A 17,261-nucleotide genomic window follows, 5' to 3' on the forward strand; every position below is an offset into this window, starting at 1 on the left:
AACCTCAAATTCTTGGGCTCAAGTGATTCTCTTGCCTCCACCTCCCAAGTAGCTGGGACTACAGGCACCTGCCACAATGCCCAGCTATTTTTTGTTATTGTTATTGTTATTGTTATTGTTGTTTGGCAGGCCCGGGTTGGATTCAAACCCGCCAGCTCTGTTGTATGTGGCTGGCACTTTAGCCACTTAGCTACTGGAGCTGAGCCATCCCTCTTTTTTTTTTTTAAGACAGAGTTCACTTTGTTGGCCTGGGTATAGTGCCATGATGTCATAGCTCACAGCGACCTCAAACTCTTGTGCTCAAATGATCCTCTTGCCTCAGCCTTCCAAGTAGTTGGGACTGTAGGTACCTCCTACTACACCTGGCTAGTTTTTTGTTATTTTTTTTTTAAGAGATGGGGGTCTCACTCTTGCTCAGGCTGGTCTGAGCTCAAGCAGTCCACCTGCCTCAACCTCCCAGAGTGCTTACAGGTGTAAGTCATTGCACCCAGCCTTGATTCTAAAATCTTATTTTCATCAACTTGCTAACTAGGACTCTGGCTGAGAAGTATTCTTTTTGGTGCCTGTTAAGTCTGTCTTCAAACAAAAGAAGTACTATTTTCCCCCCAGATAAATAAAAAATCATGCCACCCAGTAAAATCTTCCTTCTTTGATCCATTTCCTAAACAAACTGTAAAGTGACTGAGAGGATTACAGACTTTTCCTCTCAAACACGCTGAGCCTGAGGGAACACTAAGAATCCTGGAATCCATTTTGAAAAGCCAACTGGACTAATTCTTCTTTTGTGGGAGAGGGCCAGGGGATGGGAAGCTAATTCTTCTTTTTTAACCTTCATCGTAGGTACTTGCACAGATGCATGTGTAAACAAGTAGTTGTGACCCCTGTATCGGTACATCCTCTCTTAGCTGACAAAGAACAATGAAAAGAAAGCAAAGGTAACAAGAGAAAACTATGTAGGAAGTAGGCACCAGTATGTTCATGTTTTCCCTGATGAAATGTCCCAGAATTATTGGTTACTTTGTTTACATTTTACCAAAGCCAACAACAAGGATCCCCAATTTTTTTAACGTTGTGTTCAAAGCTTTAAGCTTGATATTTTAAATGTTTAAACAAAATTCAGTATGCTTTATTTGGAAATTTGATGCTCAGTTTCTATTTGAAAGTTATTGAATTATTTTTCACTTGAGGAAATTACTAAATCTCCCCTTCACTGTCTGGGAAACTAAAAACCAAAAATTGGTGATTTACTCCCTCCCTGAAGGCTCTTAAAAGGCAGCTAGTGAGTGAGTGCTATGTTTTAAACAATAGTGAACCTCTGGGCCTGTTTATCTGCCTTTGTTAGGGTGCAAACTAAAGGCATTTTGATTAATGGATTTAAAGTCTTCATAGTTTTTTCTGATTTTAGAACTGAATGCAGAATTATTTGTAAAGGACACTTTCAAAAGAACTGGAGTTTTAAAAATTGGTTCAAAGTGATGACAGTTATTTAGATGTAAACACACACACATACACACAAACACAGGCATTTCAGAAAGATGGTAAAACAAAGATTCAGGACTTCTCAATATATCTTTATTACTCAGAATGAAATCTTAGTATAAATGTGGAGGAAAATTGTGGTTAAGAAATTTAGAATGGGCCCATTGCTTTCAAAGAAGCAATTTCAACATCAAATATCATAGAACTTGAAATAGATTTCCTGCTTTCATCTGTGTAGGCCAGAAAATGCAAACTCTGGGACTATTTGTAATTTATATAATTTTCTAAGCTGCTTCACAGGTAACAAAAGGGAAAATAGACAAATTGGAATACATCAAAATAAAAAGCTTCTGCACAGCAAAGGAAACAATCAGCAGAGTTAACAGACAACCTACAGATGGGAATAATGACCTTATAAAAGGGCCGGAGGGAACCACCCTTTTGTTTTTCCATCTTTCCATCTTATGAGGTCACAACATTCATCTCTTCTGGAAGAATCAGCAACAAGGTACCATCTATCTGTCTGGGCTTTCACTAGACACTGAACCTACTGCCACATTGGATACAGGACAGGTGGCGCCCCAGCCAGCTCAGCCGAGCTGGCCTGGAGGACCTGCCGCCTCCGCCTTAGCGGTGTTGGTGTCGCGGCAGCCGGCAGAGGAACCAGTAGGCTGGAGCGTAGGCAAGGAGGGGAGCCTCCCTGCCCCACCGGAGGCTTTAGTAGCCAAAGGGACCAGACAACTGCTGGGGAGACACCGGCACCTTGGTGTCTTCTTCCCCTTTACACTTATGACTAAATATGGAAACCCCCATTTCCTATGCCCTAGTCAATTTCATGTAAGTTTCCAAGGTCTCAGTTCTGTGAATGGACTGTGTCCATTCATTAGTACATTCATTCACCTTGCTCCAGCAGAAGAAACTATGTCCATTCATTAGTATGGTCATTCACCTTGCCCTAGCTAAAGAGACTGTGTCCATTCATTAATGCATTATTCACCTTGCCCCAGCAGAAGGAACTATGTCCATTCATTAGTACAGTCATTCACCTTGCCCCAGCGGAAAAGACTGTGTCCATTCATTCATGCATTATTCACCTTGCCCCAGCAGAAAAGACTGTGTCCATTCATTTCCTGGCCTCATATAGAAGCAACCCATGCACCTATATATACCGCTAAACGGAGAGAGACAGAGAGAGAAAAACAGAGAGAGCTTTTCTCTCCTGACTAGGGTTTTCTCTCCCTACCAGGAACTGTAGTGTTTTTGTATTGTTTTCTGTAAATAAATTCTGTCTTGCCACTGATCTGTGGCAAGATTTATTCTTCAAATCACCAAGACCAAGAACCTGAAAGTCCGGTATCAGATTTGGCGAGCCAGCCAGGAGATAAGACGAAATTCTGGCATCACATTGATCTTGGATTTCTCAGCCTCTGGAACTGTGAGAAACAAATTTCTGTTCTTTATAAATTCCCCAGTCTAAGGTATTTTGTTATAGCAGCAGGAATAGACTAATAATTTCAATAGACATTTCTCAAAGGAAGACATACAAATGGTCAATAGATACGAAAAGATGTGAATTAATCATGATGTGAATGAAGGGAGATATCACTTCAGGCCTATTAGAATGGTCATTATGAAAAAGACAAAAGATAAGTGTTGGTAAGGATATTGAAAAAAGGAAATGCTTGCATACTGTTGTGGAAATATACTACAGCCATTATGGGAGATGGTCTGGAGATTCTTTGAAAAAATTAAAAATGGAACTACTCTATGATCTACCAATCCACTACAGGGTATGCATCCATAGGAACTGAAATCAGTATGTTGAAAAAATATCTATACCCTCATGGTCATTGCAATATTATTAACAATAGCCAAGATATGGAATTAACTTTCATGTCCATCAGCAGATAAGTGGATAAAGAAAATGTGGCATATATATATACACACACACAATGGAAAACTATTCAAGGGCAGATGCACTTAGCAAGATCCCATCTCTAAAAAAATGGCTGAGCATTGTGGCCAGGTGCCTGTAGTCCCAGCTACTCTGGAGGCTGAGGCAAAAGGATCACTTGAGCCCAAGAGTTTGAGGTTGCTGTGAGCTATGATGCCATAGCACTCTACTGGGGGTGACAAAGTAAGACTCTGTATCAAAAAAAAAAAAAAAAAGAAAAGAAAAGAAAAGAAAGAAAGAAAGAAAAAGAAAACTATTCAGCCTTTAAAAAAGAGAAGGAAATACCATCATTTGTGACAATATAGAGAACCTGGCAGATAATACTAAGTGAAATAAGCCAGACGTGGAAACTAAAAAAGTTGATCTGGGCACAGTGACACATGCCAGTAGTCCCAGCTACTTGGGAGGTTGAAGTGAGAGGATCAATGGAGCATATGAGTTTGAGGCTGCAATATCTTATGACCCATATCTGTGAATACTCATGGCATCCCAGCCTGGGCAAGATAACAAGATCACATCTCCACAAAGAAGAGAAAAAAGATAGAAGCTACAATATTCTCTTTACCTTTTGTTTTAAGAAGTCACAACTTCACAGAGCCAGAGAATCAAATATAATTTCAGATACTGAGAGCCAGAAAGGTTGGTTACATGACTTGTTCTACCTCATACTGGAAGTTACAGCTGTGTTCAAAACCATGAATTCTGACTCCAGACCAGTATTCTTTCTATTTCCTTTTACCTTTCTCTTTTTCTTTCTTTAGTTTCTTTTCTTTCTTCCTTCCCTTCCTTCCTTTCCCTCCCTGTCTCCTCCCTCCCTCCTCCAGCTCTTTCCCTCTCTCCCTCCCTCTCTCTCTCTCTTTCTTTCTTTCTCTCTCTCTCTCTCTCTCCCTTCTTCCCTCCCTTATTCTCTCCCTCCCTCCCTCCTTCCTCCTTCCTTTCTTTTTTGACAGAATCTCATTCTGCTGTCCTGGGTAGAGTGCTGTGGCATCATAGCTCACAGCAACTCAAACTCTTGGGCTCAAAGCGATTCTCTTGCCTCAGCCTCATAAGCAGCTGGGACTACAGGCGTGTGTCACTATGTCTGGTTAATTTTTCTATTTTTCAGCAGAGACAAGGTCTTGCTCTTGCTCAGGTTGGTTTTGAACTTCTGAACTCAAGCATTCCATCCACCTTGGCCTCGTAGAATGCTAAGATTACAGGTGTGAACCACCACACCTCACCCATTATTATTTCTAATACATTTACTTGTCTTAAATTTGTGCAGTTGTCATACATGTCAAAATAAAGTTGCTTTGACTTGGTGTAGTAAAGTCAGGATAATGGTAGACATGGACATAGCTTCCTGGGCAGAACCGCTGGACTGATTACACTGAGAAATGTTTGTTTCTGGTGTGTATCACTCATTTGTTAGTAATTTTTGTTCAAATTCAAGTCCAAATTCTTTCATTTACTAAATTGCCTAAAATATCCTTCAGATGACCAGTATCAGTCTCCAAATGCGATGTCACCCAGGCTGGAGTGCCATGGGTATTCACAGAAACTTGAACTGGTAACTAGAGAGTCATCAGGTCTTGGACAATATCTATCCTACTGCTTGTGTTCTATGATTTCTAAGTGCTGTGCTAAATACAAAGAACTATAAAATGATTGCTTTGTAAGTGCATAGTCATTTAAAAATAGTACAAAGGCTGCGCACAGCGGTTCATGCCTATAATCATAGCCCTCTGGGGGGCCAAGGCAGGAGAATCCCTTGGGCTCAGGAGTTCTAGACCAGCCTGAGCAAGAACAAGACCCCATCTCTACTAAAAATAGAGAAGTTAGTTGGTGTTGTGGCAGGTGCCTGTAGTCCTAGCTAATTGGGAGTCTGAGGCAGAAGTATCACTTGAGCCTAGGAGTTTGAGGTTTCTGTGAGTTAGACTGATGCCATGGCACTCTAGCCTGGGGCAACAGAGTGAGACTGTCTCAAAAACATAAAAATAATTAAGTAAAAATAGAAATAGTATGAAATGTTTTTTTAAAATCTGTTTATACACAACTCTTCAAATAGCACATCTTATTTCAGTATTACAATTTATATTAACTATCTACACATACATTCTTTTACAAGTATATGTAGCTTATGTTTGTTTCATACTTATTTATACTTCACACATCACTTTACCTAGAGTGAACAACACTCGAAAATACAGATCATATTTTTGTATTTTTCTTTTTCTTTCTTTTTTCATTGGCTTATAGCTTGTAGAGTATTTATTTATTGTGAGTGACCATTAAGTGTTGTTAAATGATTAGGAAAAACTCTTTAAGTATATAAAAAGTATTTATATAGATCTAGCCAGTGCTTCCTCTATTGTGGACAAGAAATAATACTACTAGATAGAAGAAAAGAAAAATTAGGCTAAATATCAGGTGATGCTTATTATAGTTAGGTTACTGAAAAATCTCTACCACAACTTACATCAAAGAGGAAGAAAAATGTTTATGGGGCACTTATGGTGCATGGATCTTGCTATACATTTAATGTTATGAAATTCCCACAGCAAGATTAGAAAGTTGTTACCATTACACCCACTTTACAGAAAAGAAAATTAAAGTTCAGAGAGACCACATAGCCTATCCACTTCATTTAGCTATAACGTGGCTAGAATTCAAACCACGTCTTTCGACTGACAAGCTTTTGCATTTTTCCCACCAGCAGAGATGATATTATTCCAATGATGTTATTTGAACATAGCATTTATTTGCCTAACATGGGAGTTTTAAGGAAAACATCTTTGAAAAATGCTTTTTCATTTGTGAATGCTTCCCAGTTTTCCCTCATACTACTTCCTATGCGTCCAAAAGAAAATTTAATCTCAATGATTAATCTCTATAAAATGTCTTAATTTCACAAAGTATATTTTATTTTAGCCAGAAGATGAGGAGCAGGATCCAAAATAGCAAATGATAAAGTGCTCTCCACCCTGGTTTAAAGCAGATGGACACATTCCACAGTGTCGATCAACCTGGAAGATATTCTAAGTGAAATAAGCCAGATACAGAAAGACGAATGGTCTATGATTCCACTCGTATGAGGTACCTGGAATAAGCAAAGGTGTAGAGATAGAAAGTAGACTAGTGGTTACTGGGTGCTGGGAGGCAGGGGCGGTGGGGAATTACTATTTAATAGGTGCAGAGCTTCTGTTAGGGAAGAGGAGAAAGTTCTGGGAATGGGCAGCGTGAACTGCCCATTTACAACTGGTTAAGATGGTAAATGTTATTATGTACATTCTACCACAATTTTAAAAGTCCCCAAAGAAACGAAATATACAAATGTCTATCTTATGACAACAGTGCTGTGTAAGGAAAATAAACAAAACAAAACAAAACAAAAAAGGGGGGGATGAAATAGAAACACGCACAAAGGCACCTCGACACCTTAGAAATTCGGCTGGGGATGAGCAGGATGAATAGCAGCTTCTCTCATACTGGGGTGGGAAGCCTCTGCTTTATCGGGCTTCTAGGAGAGTTTAGCGCCTTATCTTCAGTTGACAGAGATCCAGGGCCAAATGGTAGAATTAGAATGGGAGGTGGCAAGGCAGGGACTTGGCTAAGTAGAAAGGGCAGAATTGTCCTGGGAGGTTGAGACAATGGTAAGTAATAATGGGGCCCAAGAGATCCAGACGTCATCAGTGGGACTATTCATGGGCTGCTGCAGGTGATGGGGCTTCCTGATCCCACTCCCGGGGCTCCTGCCTCGAGTCACCAGTCTCCACAAGCCTACCATCTGACTCAGGATCTCAGAGCAGAGGGGCTGTTTCATTGCTCAGTCATGCAAATTCGGTTCAAACTTTGAGATGCAGCATTTTCTTTTCTTTTCTTTTCTTTTTTTTTTTTTTCAGTTTTTGGCCAGGGCTGGGTTTGAACCCGCCACCTCCAGTATGTGGGGTCAGCGCCCTACTCCTTTGAGCCACAGGCACCACCCAGCTATTTTATTTTCTTAAGCAGAATGTTCTCTTACCTCCCAGATCTTCTCCAGCTGCCCAAGGATGTTGGAAACCCCGGGGAATAAAGGCCGACCCTGGAACATTTCAATAAAGATGCAGCCTGCACCCCTAGCAAAGGAAATAAGAGTGAACCCGACACTTTCAGAGAAATCACACAAGCAAAACTGGACTGCCAGAATTTCTCCTCCTGAGAAATACTTCAGGGACAGTTAAGTAGGGACTATGATATTAAAAGTCTTGAGCCAAAAACCAGTCCCTATGTCAAACAAAAATAAAAACAGCCTGCAGTTTTTTGTTAAAATGAAATACAATGAGCAGTAGTTAGGAACACCATATTGTTAGCCAACATTTTAGGTCATTTAAGCTCATTTTATGAGAAGAGAGGAAAGTATTACATCCCCAAATTACATACCCCTTTTCACAGAATCCAAGGTGCCATCATTGTAAGAAGCATCATTATTTGATTAATATGTATCACTGAGAAAGAAAAAACTACCAGCTAAACTATGACATGATCAGAATGTTTACACTTCCAATATGTTTAAATAAATATACTTCCTTATAAATAAACTGTAATAAGTTTAATTAGATACAGATTATTTTCTCATGTATCATATTTGTACATGCAAAAAAAATGCAACACTGAGTAAAATAATTTGGTTTAGGTATTCCTAAAACTTTTTCACATCAGCATTTGACTTAGACTCTTTGATATCTATGTTTACCCATATTATCATCCTCTGTATTAAGAGTTTGATGATGTAGCATTTCTTAAAATAATACGTAAAAGAACAGTCCTTGGTACTGAGCTCCTAAACTGGCTTGCAATGGACATAGCATTAGGTTACTTTGACTCCTGCTTAAAGAACGCTGCTAAACATGTCTGATTCACTCCTTCTCCACAACCATTTGCTTCCCAGGGTTTAGAAAAGGAAAAAAGGAGAAAGCTCTCTTGCTTGCCTTGCTTGCAGGGTTTGATTCCAAGTCACTGACACCCCCTGCAAGGTTTTTTTGGTTTGTTTTTGTTTTTTTAAATCATGAAGGTTTTGAGGCCAGGTCATTTGATGTTCACACACATGCAGTCCTAACAAGTCACAATTGCACCCTCTGTGGTGTCCCCTGTAAGATGCTATTGATTATAAGATGCTTCTTGATTTAACAGAAAATGTACATCTTTAAATAGATTAAATAGAATGACATGTAAATTTTCTTTCCTACGTGATCAAACTGGAAGGTTAATTCACAAGGGACGTGAAGGGGTAAGATTTCTTGGCTATTATTAATGCACATTTTTACTCTCATAATTTTTTTTTTTTTTTTTTGAGACAGGGTCTTGCTCTGTTGCCCAAGCTGGAGTGCAGTGCTGTGCAGCCCAGGCTGGTCTCAAACTCGTGGCCTCAGGTGATCCTCTCACCTCAGCCTCCCAAAGTGCTGGGATTATAGGCAGGAGCCACCGTGTCTGGCTTCATAAGTCTTTTGAGTGATAAAAATTGTTCAGGTGACTGATTATAGATATTATCCCCATGGGCCAATCTGGTCCCAATTTCTTTTTACTACAAATCCCTTTCTCAATAACTCATAATTTTGCAAATTCCCTTCATCATTTTACCATTTTTATGTAGAATGATAAAGAAGAGAAATGTAAGTAAAACATCTTTGTATAACCATATTATTACAGATTTATTACCAAGTTTATTTAAAATATGGTCTTTAATATCCATGTGCTTATTACACATGATAATTTTGACTTTTTTCCATATGACTGTAGACACATGCTATTTAACTAACTTTTAATTAATTGTATAGGAGACGGCCAGACGAGGTGGCTCATGGCTGTAATCCTAGCACGCTAGGAGGAGGTCGAGGTAGGTGGATTGACTGAGCTCATGACTTTGGGACCAGCCTGAGCCAGAGTGAGACCTCATCTCTAAAAATAGCTGGGCATCATGGTGGGCACCTATAGCCCCAGCTACTTGGGAGGCTGTGGCAAGAGAATCGCTTGAGCCCAAGAGTTTGAGGTTGTTGTTAGCTGTGAAGCCATGGCAATCTACTGAGGGCAACAAAGTTAGACTCTGTCTCAAAAGAAAAAGATTGTATAGAAGAAAGCAAATTTCTTTCCTTTCTTTTTGAGGCAGAGTCTCACTTTGTCACCCCTGGTAGAGCGCTATAGCGTCACAGCTCACAGCTCACAGCTTACAACCTCAGACTCTTGGGCTCAAGTGATTCTCTTGCCTCAGCCTCCCAAGTAGCTGGGGCTACAGGCACCCGCCACAATGCTTAGCTATTTTTAGAGGTCTCATTCTGGCTTAGGCTGGTCCTAAACTTGTGAGCTCAGACGATCTGCCCGCCTCAGCCTCCCAGAGTGCTAGGATTACAGGCCGTGAGGCACTGCACCCAGCTAAGAAAGCAAATGATTTCTCAACAGTCAGGTTTAAGAACAATTTTCATCTTGTGTCTAGTTTGGGGACAGAATATATGTTAAAGGAAGGTTGAGATTTAGCTGTATCATCTCATATCAGAATAGACAAGAATTGTTTTCATGACCTAATATTTGGTTTTAATTTAATCAACTAGATTTTTCTTAGGATCTCGTTTTAAAAAAAAGAGAGAGAGATCAGGCTGCATTTTGCCAGAAACTTTCCCTCCCTCAAATAATAGGTTGTTTTTATTCCCAATTTTTAAGGACAATTTGAGTATAACAGCCAGATGTTTTTCCTTTTACTAATTTTTGCTGTAAGAAACATCTTGATAAGAGCTACAAGAATTTTGCTCAGACAAATGCAACTCATGCATTTGGTAGAGAGTATCTTGAAGTGAACTCGGAGAATTATTGTGATCTTAAACCTCCTCATTAACTTGTATTGTAACTAGTATCTGTGTTCTTTTTGCTTCCTATCTTTAAAACAATGGATATAATAAGAATAAATGAAACGATACATGAAGGACAATAAAATTGATGGAACACTGTGAAATGGTGACAAAGTGTCCCGGTTGCTAGCAATGGTCAGCTGAGAGGTTAGCCACCTGGGAAACCTAGTTGGTGAACCCCGCCAAATGGTCTCCACGCTGGCCCCCCTGCTTTCTCCATATACACTTGAAATGCTTCAGACCATTTTATCTTAAAGTGAAAAATAAATGTGTGTATATAAAACATATACGTAATTGGCTTATTACTTGGTTATAAAATAGAAATGGAAATGTATTGGCTTTTAAAGACTTCAACCAACCCTTGATCTAGTTCCCAAACAACTTTCAGAAATTTCAGGGGGTCACAATCCCCTAGAAGGCTTGAATGCATTTTAAACATGGTTCAAAAAATATAGTCATTCCTAGATGTAGGGATTTTTTTCTCCCCTCAAAGGTTTTCATGGCCTAGAAAAACCTTGTTCCTTTTTCATACTGGCAGCTGTAGGGAACCAAGAAGGCCTTTCGTTACACAATTTCTTAGTGTCCTTCATCTTCTATACCACTAGGATGGTATACAAAGTTATGTAAATTATATTGGCAAAAACTAGAGAATTCAGGCCATTATACAAAGTACTATAAAGTAACATAAGAGGCTGGAAGTGGTGGCTCATGCCTGTGATCCCACTGCTTCAGGAGGCCGAGGGGGGATGGTCACCTGAAGGAAGGAGGCCCAGACCAGCCTTAGAAACATATTGACACCCCATCTCCACAAAAAATATTTTAAGGCCCAGCAGGTGGGCTCATGCCTGTAATCCTAGCACCTTGGGAGACTGAAATGGGTGGATTGCCTGAGCTCAGAAAGACCAGCCTGAGCAAGAGCGAGACCCCAAGTCTAAAAATAACCAGGTGTTGTTGCAGGTGCCTGTAGTCCCAGCTACTAGGGAGGCTAAGGCAAGAGGATCACTTGAGCCCAAGAGTTTGAAGTTGTCATGAGCTATGATGCTGTGGCACTCTACCAAGGGCAACTGTTTGAGTGAGATGCTGTCTCAAAAAAAAAAATTAAAAATAGCCTCTCAGGAGTTACAGTGAGTTATGACCATGTCACTGCACTCCAACCTGGGTGACAGAGTAAGACCTGTCTCAGAAAAAGAAAAAAAGTAACACAAGATATTTGTGTTCCAGTGATAAAATGCTCATATTTGGTTTATATGGTTGAAATTCTCCATTTGCACTTCAGGGTAGGATGAAACCATCCTCCGACAAATCTAGAGTCTAAAGTTACAACTCAAATAGTCACTCACTGTGAATATACAGTGTGTGTGTGTACATGTGTGCACTTGTGCATGCCTTGAGCACAGACAAAAGTCCTAAATCAATTCTATTTCACTACCTTAAATATGCATAAGTACCATAAATATCAATGCCTTGATAACAATATAAGTCTGCACACTTTATGTTTCAAAGATAAAAGATGTTTTCTATATGTAAGCATTGTTCTTTAAAAATGATACAATTTACCTTCCTTTTTGTAATTTGTCTTTTAGAACTGTTTTTTTTTTTTATTTGCTGCTTAAACTTAAGAATACAAATTGTGTGGCTAGCATCTATTTTGCTCATCCCAGACTGGCCTTAAGCAAACATTTTAAATAGTCTCAACATTCAAGTCCAGATAGAGAACCAGAACCAGCTCCGATTTCCTTTTATTCTGTTTTGTTCTTAAATCTTCATTCCTGTGGCTCCTCTTACCTTACATATCTTTAGGCTTCTCAGAGGATTTCTGCTCTGTGGAGAAACCCTTGGGGCAGCCCAAGTAGATGAAGGGGAACTTTACATGCAGAAGAACAAAAAGACAAGGTGGCATTAAACAGTGAACCCCTCAGAAGGGAGAGACTGGGGCATTTGATTGCCCCAACTATGGTCTCTCGGTGAAGTTAGAGGAAGCAGTTGACATGTTTTCTGTTTTTTCTGGCCCTCTTTCTAACTTTTTCTCTATTCTGAGCATGAACAAATTCTTCTGTAAAAGAGAAAAAGATTGCTCAAATTCCTGAGGCAATCCTTGGAGAGAAAAAAAAAAAATCTCAGGAGTTTTAGGCTTCTCAGAGGTGTAAGGAGCATATAAAAAATGTCTGGAGAAACGGATCGGTATTTCATTTTTTACTGTGGAGATGAATTCAGAACAACATAATTTATTGCAGTGACATGACATTTCCATTTGCTTTTCTCTGGATCACTCTTTATATTTGGAAGTTTGCAGGGAGCAACCTGTCAGTAAAGAATCTCTCAGGCAGAAATAACTTCCCATAGTCCTAAAACCAGCAGCTGCTCGAAGGCAGTACTGAACAGAGGACCTCGTGTGCCAAAATAAATCCTTCTTGAAAACTTAGTGTACCATGTACGATATGGATGAAACTTGAAAATATTATGATAAGCACATAAGCCAGACACAAAAGGGACAAATATCTCATGATTCCCCACTTCTATGAGGTGCCAGGAATAGGCAAATTTATAGAGATTAGAAAGTAGGATAGGCTCGGCGCCTGTGGCTCAAGCGGCTAAGGCGCCAGCCACATACACCTAAGGTGGCGGGTTCGAATCCCCAGCCCGGACCTGCCAAACAACAATGATGGCTGCAACCAAAAAATGGCCAGGCAGTGTGGCGGGCGCCTGTGGTCCCAGCTACTTGGGAGGCTGAGGCAGGAGACTCACTTGAGCCCAGGAGTTGGAGGTTGCTGTGAGCATGATGCCATGGCACTCTACCCAGGGGGATAGCTTGAGGCTCTGTCTCAAAAAAAAAAAAAAACAAAAAAAAGAAAGTAGGATAGTGATCATGAGCGGCTGAGGACAGAGGGTAATAGGAAATTATTGATTAATGGGTAGAGAGGTTCAGATGAGGAAAAGTTCTAGAGGTGTAGAGTGGTGATGGTTATACAACACAGTGAATATACTAAATATCATTGTGTTGTACACTTGAAAATGGCTAAAAATAGTAAATGTTATGTATATTTTGACAGTGCAAATTACAGATTGAGAAACGACGCCAGTGTAATCACCCTAAAACCCTGAGTTTTTCTCCCTGAAGGCCCTAATAGAACCTTTTAAGGTCTGAAAAGGTAGCATAAAGAAGAAAAGACACCAGGAGATTAGAGAACATTGGTTGTAAGCTCTGGGAATAACTAATACGTCCTACTCGCACATTTTTCATAATTAACCACAGCCCCTGTTCATTTGCTGTGGGCCCCCCACAGACACTGCTGCCACCAGGCTTCTTGTGAAGGAAGGACGCTTACACTGCATGTTATAATTGGTTTCTCTAAGACAAAGGAGCTCATGCTCACCCACTGTCATCGGCCTCCACAGAGGCATTCAGTTTGGACTCTGTGGGGTTGCATGGCCTCAGCCTCACAGAATAGGATTTATTTTCCTTCTTATCCTTTGTTAATTGGAAATCTTCTTCCTACTCAGTCCCCTCTGATCATTCTCCAAAGGGGAAAAATGGGGGGAGGAGTACCTCAATGTAAATACCCTGAACAAATGGAAGATGCCTATTGTTCTATTTCTAGATTACATTTGTAATTTTATCAAACAACAATGATAATGAATAAGAGTAACAACAATAATTTTAACTTACAATTGGATTTTTTTTTTGAGACAGAGTCTTGCTTTGTTTGTCCTCAGTAGAGTGCTGTGGCATCACAGCCCACAGCAACCTCAAACTCTTGGGCTCAAGAGAGTCTCTTGCCTCCGATTCCCAGTAGCTGGGGTTACAGGCACCAGCCATAACACCCAGCTATTTTTAAAGACCGGGTCTCCTCTTGTTCGGGCTGGTCACAAACCTGTGAGCTCAGGTGACGCACAGACCTTGCCCTCTCAGAGTGTTAGGATTACAGGTGTGAGACATCGCACCGGGGCCTTACAGTTGGATTTTTATATTGTAAGCATTATTATTACTCATGGTTAGATTTGTGAAACACTTATCAATGTTTTGTATAAGCTGTAAAAATGTCTTAAGAAAAACTTAAAGAACTGGTAGAGTAGATGAAAAAATTAGCCAGATTGTAGCACAGAAAGTCAAGGAGATTAAAAATATGAAGGACAGAATAAGAAAGATGGATAATAGAAGAATACAGTCTAATAATATCCCTCTGGAGTTGGAGAAAAAGAGAATAGAGACGATAGAGGCGACATTCAAAAATAAAATGGCTCATGAAAGACATGAGTTGATAAATGGAGGAAGCACATTATATACCAAACAGGGTAAATAAAAAGAAATCTACACTGGATGCCACATCGTGAAAGTTGCATAATAAGACAGGCAAAAAAGAAAAAAAAATTCTAAAAAAACATCCAGAGGAAATGAGAGATCACCTGCAAAAGGAATGAAGGAAACTCTTCAACAAGGAATGAAGGAAACTCTTCAACAGCAATAGTGGAAGACAAAGCAGGAGAATCACATCTTTAAGATGTGGAGAGAAAGGCTCAGTGCCTGTAGCTCAGTGGCTAGGGCGCCAGACACACCCACCCAGAGCTGGTGGGCTTGAATCCAGCCTGGGCCAACCACAACCAAAAAATAGCCGGGTGTTGTGGTGGGCACCTGTAGTCCCAGCTACTTGGGAGGCTGAGGCAAGAGAATTGCATAAGCCCAAGAGTTTGAGGTTGCTGTGAGCTGTGATGCTACAGCACTCTACATAGTGAGACATAGTGAGACTCTGTCTCAAAAAAAGATGTGGAGAGAAAATAGCAATCTAAAATTGCTTCCCCAGTTGAGCTTCTTTTCAACAATGAGGGTTTATCTTTGGAACACAAAGAGTGTGCCATTAACAGGTCTACACTGAAGAAAATTATAAAAGATTTATTTCAGGAGAAAGGAAAATTACTCCAAAAATGAGATCTAAAGTACATGAAAGAATAATGAATAGTTTTCAATGTTTTAATTTTTGAACATGCACAATAACCTATACCTGACAATTAGGGAATGCACAGTCTTCTTGAACATACACAAAATAATTGCAAATACTGAACATGCACTAGGACAGTGCTTCTTACCCTAGCTTTGGTAAAACAAACAAACAAAAACAAGATTTTTTGCAATATTTTGGCACTTTTAATTTTGAAATAATTGCAAACTTACAGAAAAGTTGCAAGAAGATTAGAAAATACTCTCATATCTTTCAGATTCATCCATTGTTTTGCCACTTTCATTCCATTATTTTCTTTCTCTCTCTCTTTTGAGATAGAGTTTCACTCTGTTACCAGGCTAGAGTGGAGTGGTATCAGCAGAGCTTTCAGCAATCTCAAACTCATAGGTTTAAGCAATCCTCCTGACACCCAGCTAATTTTTCTGTTTTTTTAGTAGAAATAGGGTCTCACTCTTGCTCAGGCTGGTCTTGTACTCTGAGCTCAAGCAATTCACCCACCTCAGTCTCCCATAGTGCTAGGATTACAGGCATGAGCCACCATGCCCGACAAGACTAGGGTGGCTTGATAAGAACTTATGGAAACTCAATATATAAGATAAGATGAGAATCTCTTAACCCTCATCAAACTTTCCTCTTCTAGTTTAGCATTAATGATTCTTACGTCAACCAATTAACACTATGTTGGTTGCAAAACAGTGAATTTTCTAACTCTGTCATTTTCTTCTCCAGTTATTGGTTGGGATTCTCCCATAAGGAAGAGCTTCCTGTCCTATCTAACTAGTTAACGCGCTGGCTTCAGTACGCACTTAAGGATTCTTATTTTGTTCAATGGGTCTTAATCCATTACTCTCACTTTACTTTGATAATCAAATTGTCTCAGATTTGGCCAAAGGCCTATTCAAGCTTCTTCCCATGTCCTTGTGACATATTCCCATCATTTTTTGATCACTTTGTAAGAAAATTTTCTGGTCCAACAAGATGTTCCAGGCCCATCTAGTACATGTCCTGCCCCAGATTTAGAATCAGTGATTTCTCTAAAAATTCCTAAATCTTTTTAGTAGAGACTAGTATTAAGAAATCAAGATCTATGTGGTAGATCAATACTTAAGTAAAATACAATAATAACAAATTTCTTTGTTAAAAAATATACCTGCCATTATCACATGCAAATGCTCTCTGAGGGAACCACCTCAAGGCCTCAAATAAATTTCACACATAAACATTCCAAGACAGTGGGACTGCAAACTAATACAGCATTTTTGGAAGACTTTACATCTTTTACATTTACCTGGATGGAGTTGAAATACATTCTTCTTAGTAAAGTATTGCAAGAATGGAAAAATAAATATCCAGTATAATCCATACTAATATGAAATCAATATATAAACAATTACATGCTCATAAGAACAATAAAACACTAATATAGTCCAGTTCGGGCACAGAGGGAAGAGGGAGGGAGGGCATGAGGTGGGATCTCACCTAATGTGCACACTCTGAGGGTGTATAACATGCCCCCTGGGTGAGGGGCTCTTCTATAAATGGAACTTTACCCTGGAAGTGAGAAAAATGTAACCTAAAAATTATACCCTTATATTAATTTGAATAAAGGTTAAAACAAACAAACAAAAAATTCCAAGCCAGGGCTGGGTGGGGTGACTCATGCCTATAATCCTAGCACTTTGGGAGGCTAAGGTGAGAGGATTGTTTGAGGCCAGGAGTTTCAGATCAACCTGGACAATAACAAGATCCTGTCTCTACAAGAAATAAAAGACAAAAGTTAACCAGACATGGTGGCTCACATCTGTAATCTAGCACTTTAAGAAGCTGAAGAGGAAAGTTCACTAGGGTCCAAGAGTTCAAGACCAGGCTGAGCAACATAGCAAGACCTCATGTCTCTATAAAATTTAAAAACTATAGCTGGGCATAGTGGTATGGACCTGAAGTCCCAGCTACTTAGGGAGACCAAGCCAGGAGGATTGCTTGAGTTCAAGAGTTTGAAGTTGCAGTGGACTATGATGA

At 39.7% G+C, this 17,261-nt stretch overlaps 1 protein-coding gene across 2 annotated transcripts in view; it reads right to left on the reverse strand.

Moving 5' to 3' along the window:
* Positions 1–17,261, reverse strand: part of CDK15 (cyclin dependent kinase 15) — a 79,338-nt gene that overhangs the window by 36,880 nt on the left and 25,197 nt on the right. For both annotated transcript variants that reach the window (XM_003785033.1, XM_003785032.1), the window contains exon 9: positions 7,434–7,527. In XM_003785033.1, coding sequence (XP_003785081.1) covers positions 7,434–7,527 — 94 coding nt within the window. The remainder of the gene's footprint in view (positions 1–7,433; positions 7,528–17,261) is intronic.

Source organism: Otolemur garnettii, unplaced genomic scaffold (assembly GCF_000181295.1).
Source record: "Otolemur garnettii isolate 467f Iridium unplaced genomic scaffold, OtoGar3 scaffold00013, whole genome shotgun sequence".
Classification (NCBI taxonomy): domain Eukaryota; kingdom Metazoa; phylum Chordata; class Mammalia; order Primates; family Galagidae; genus Otolemur; species Otolemur garnettii.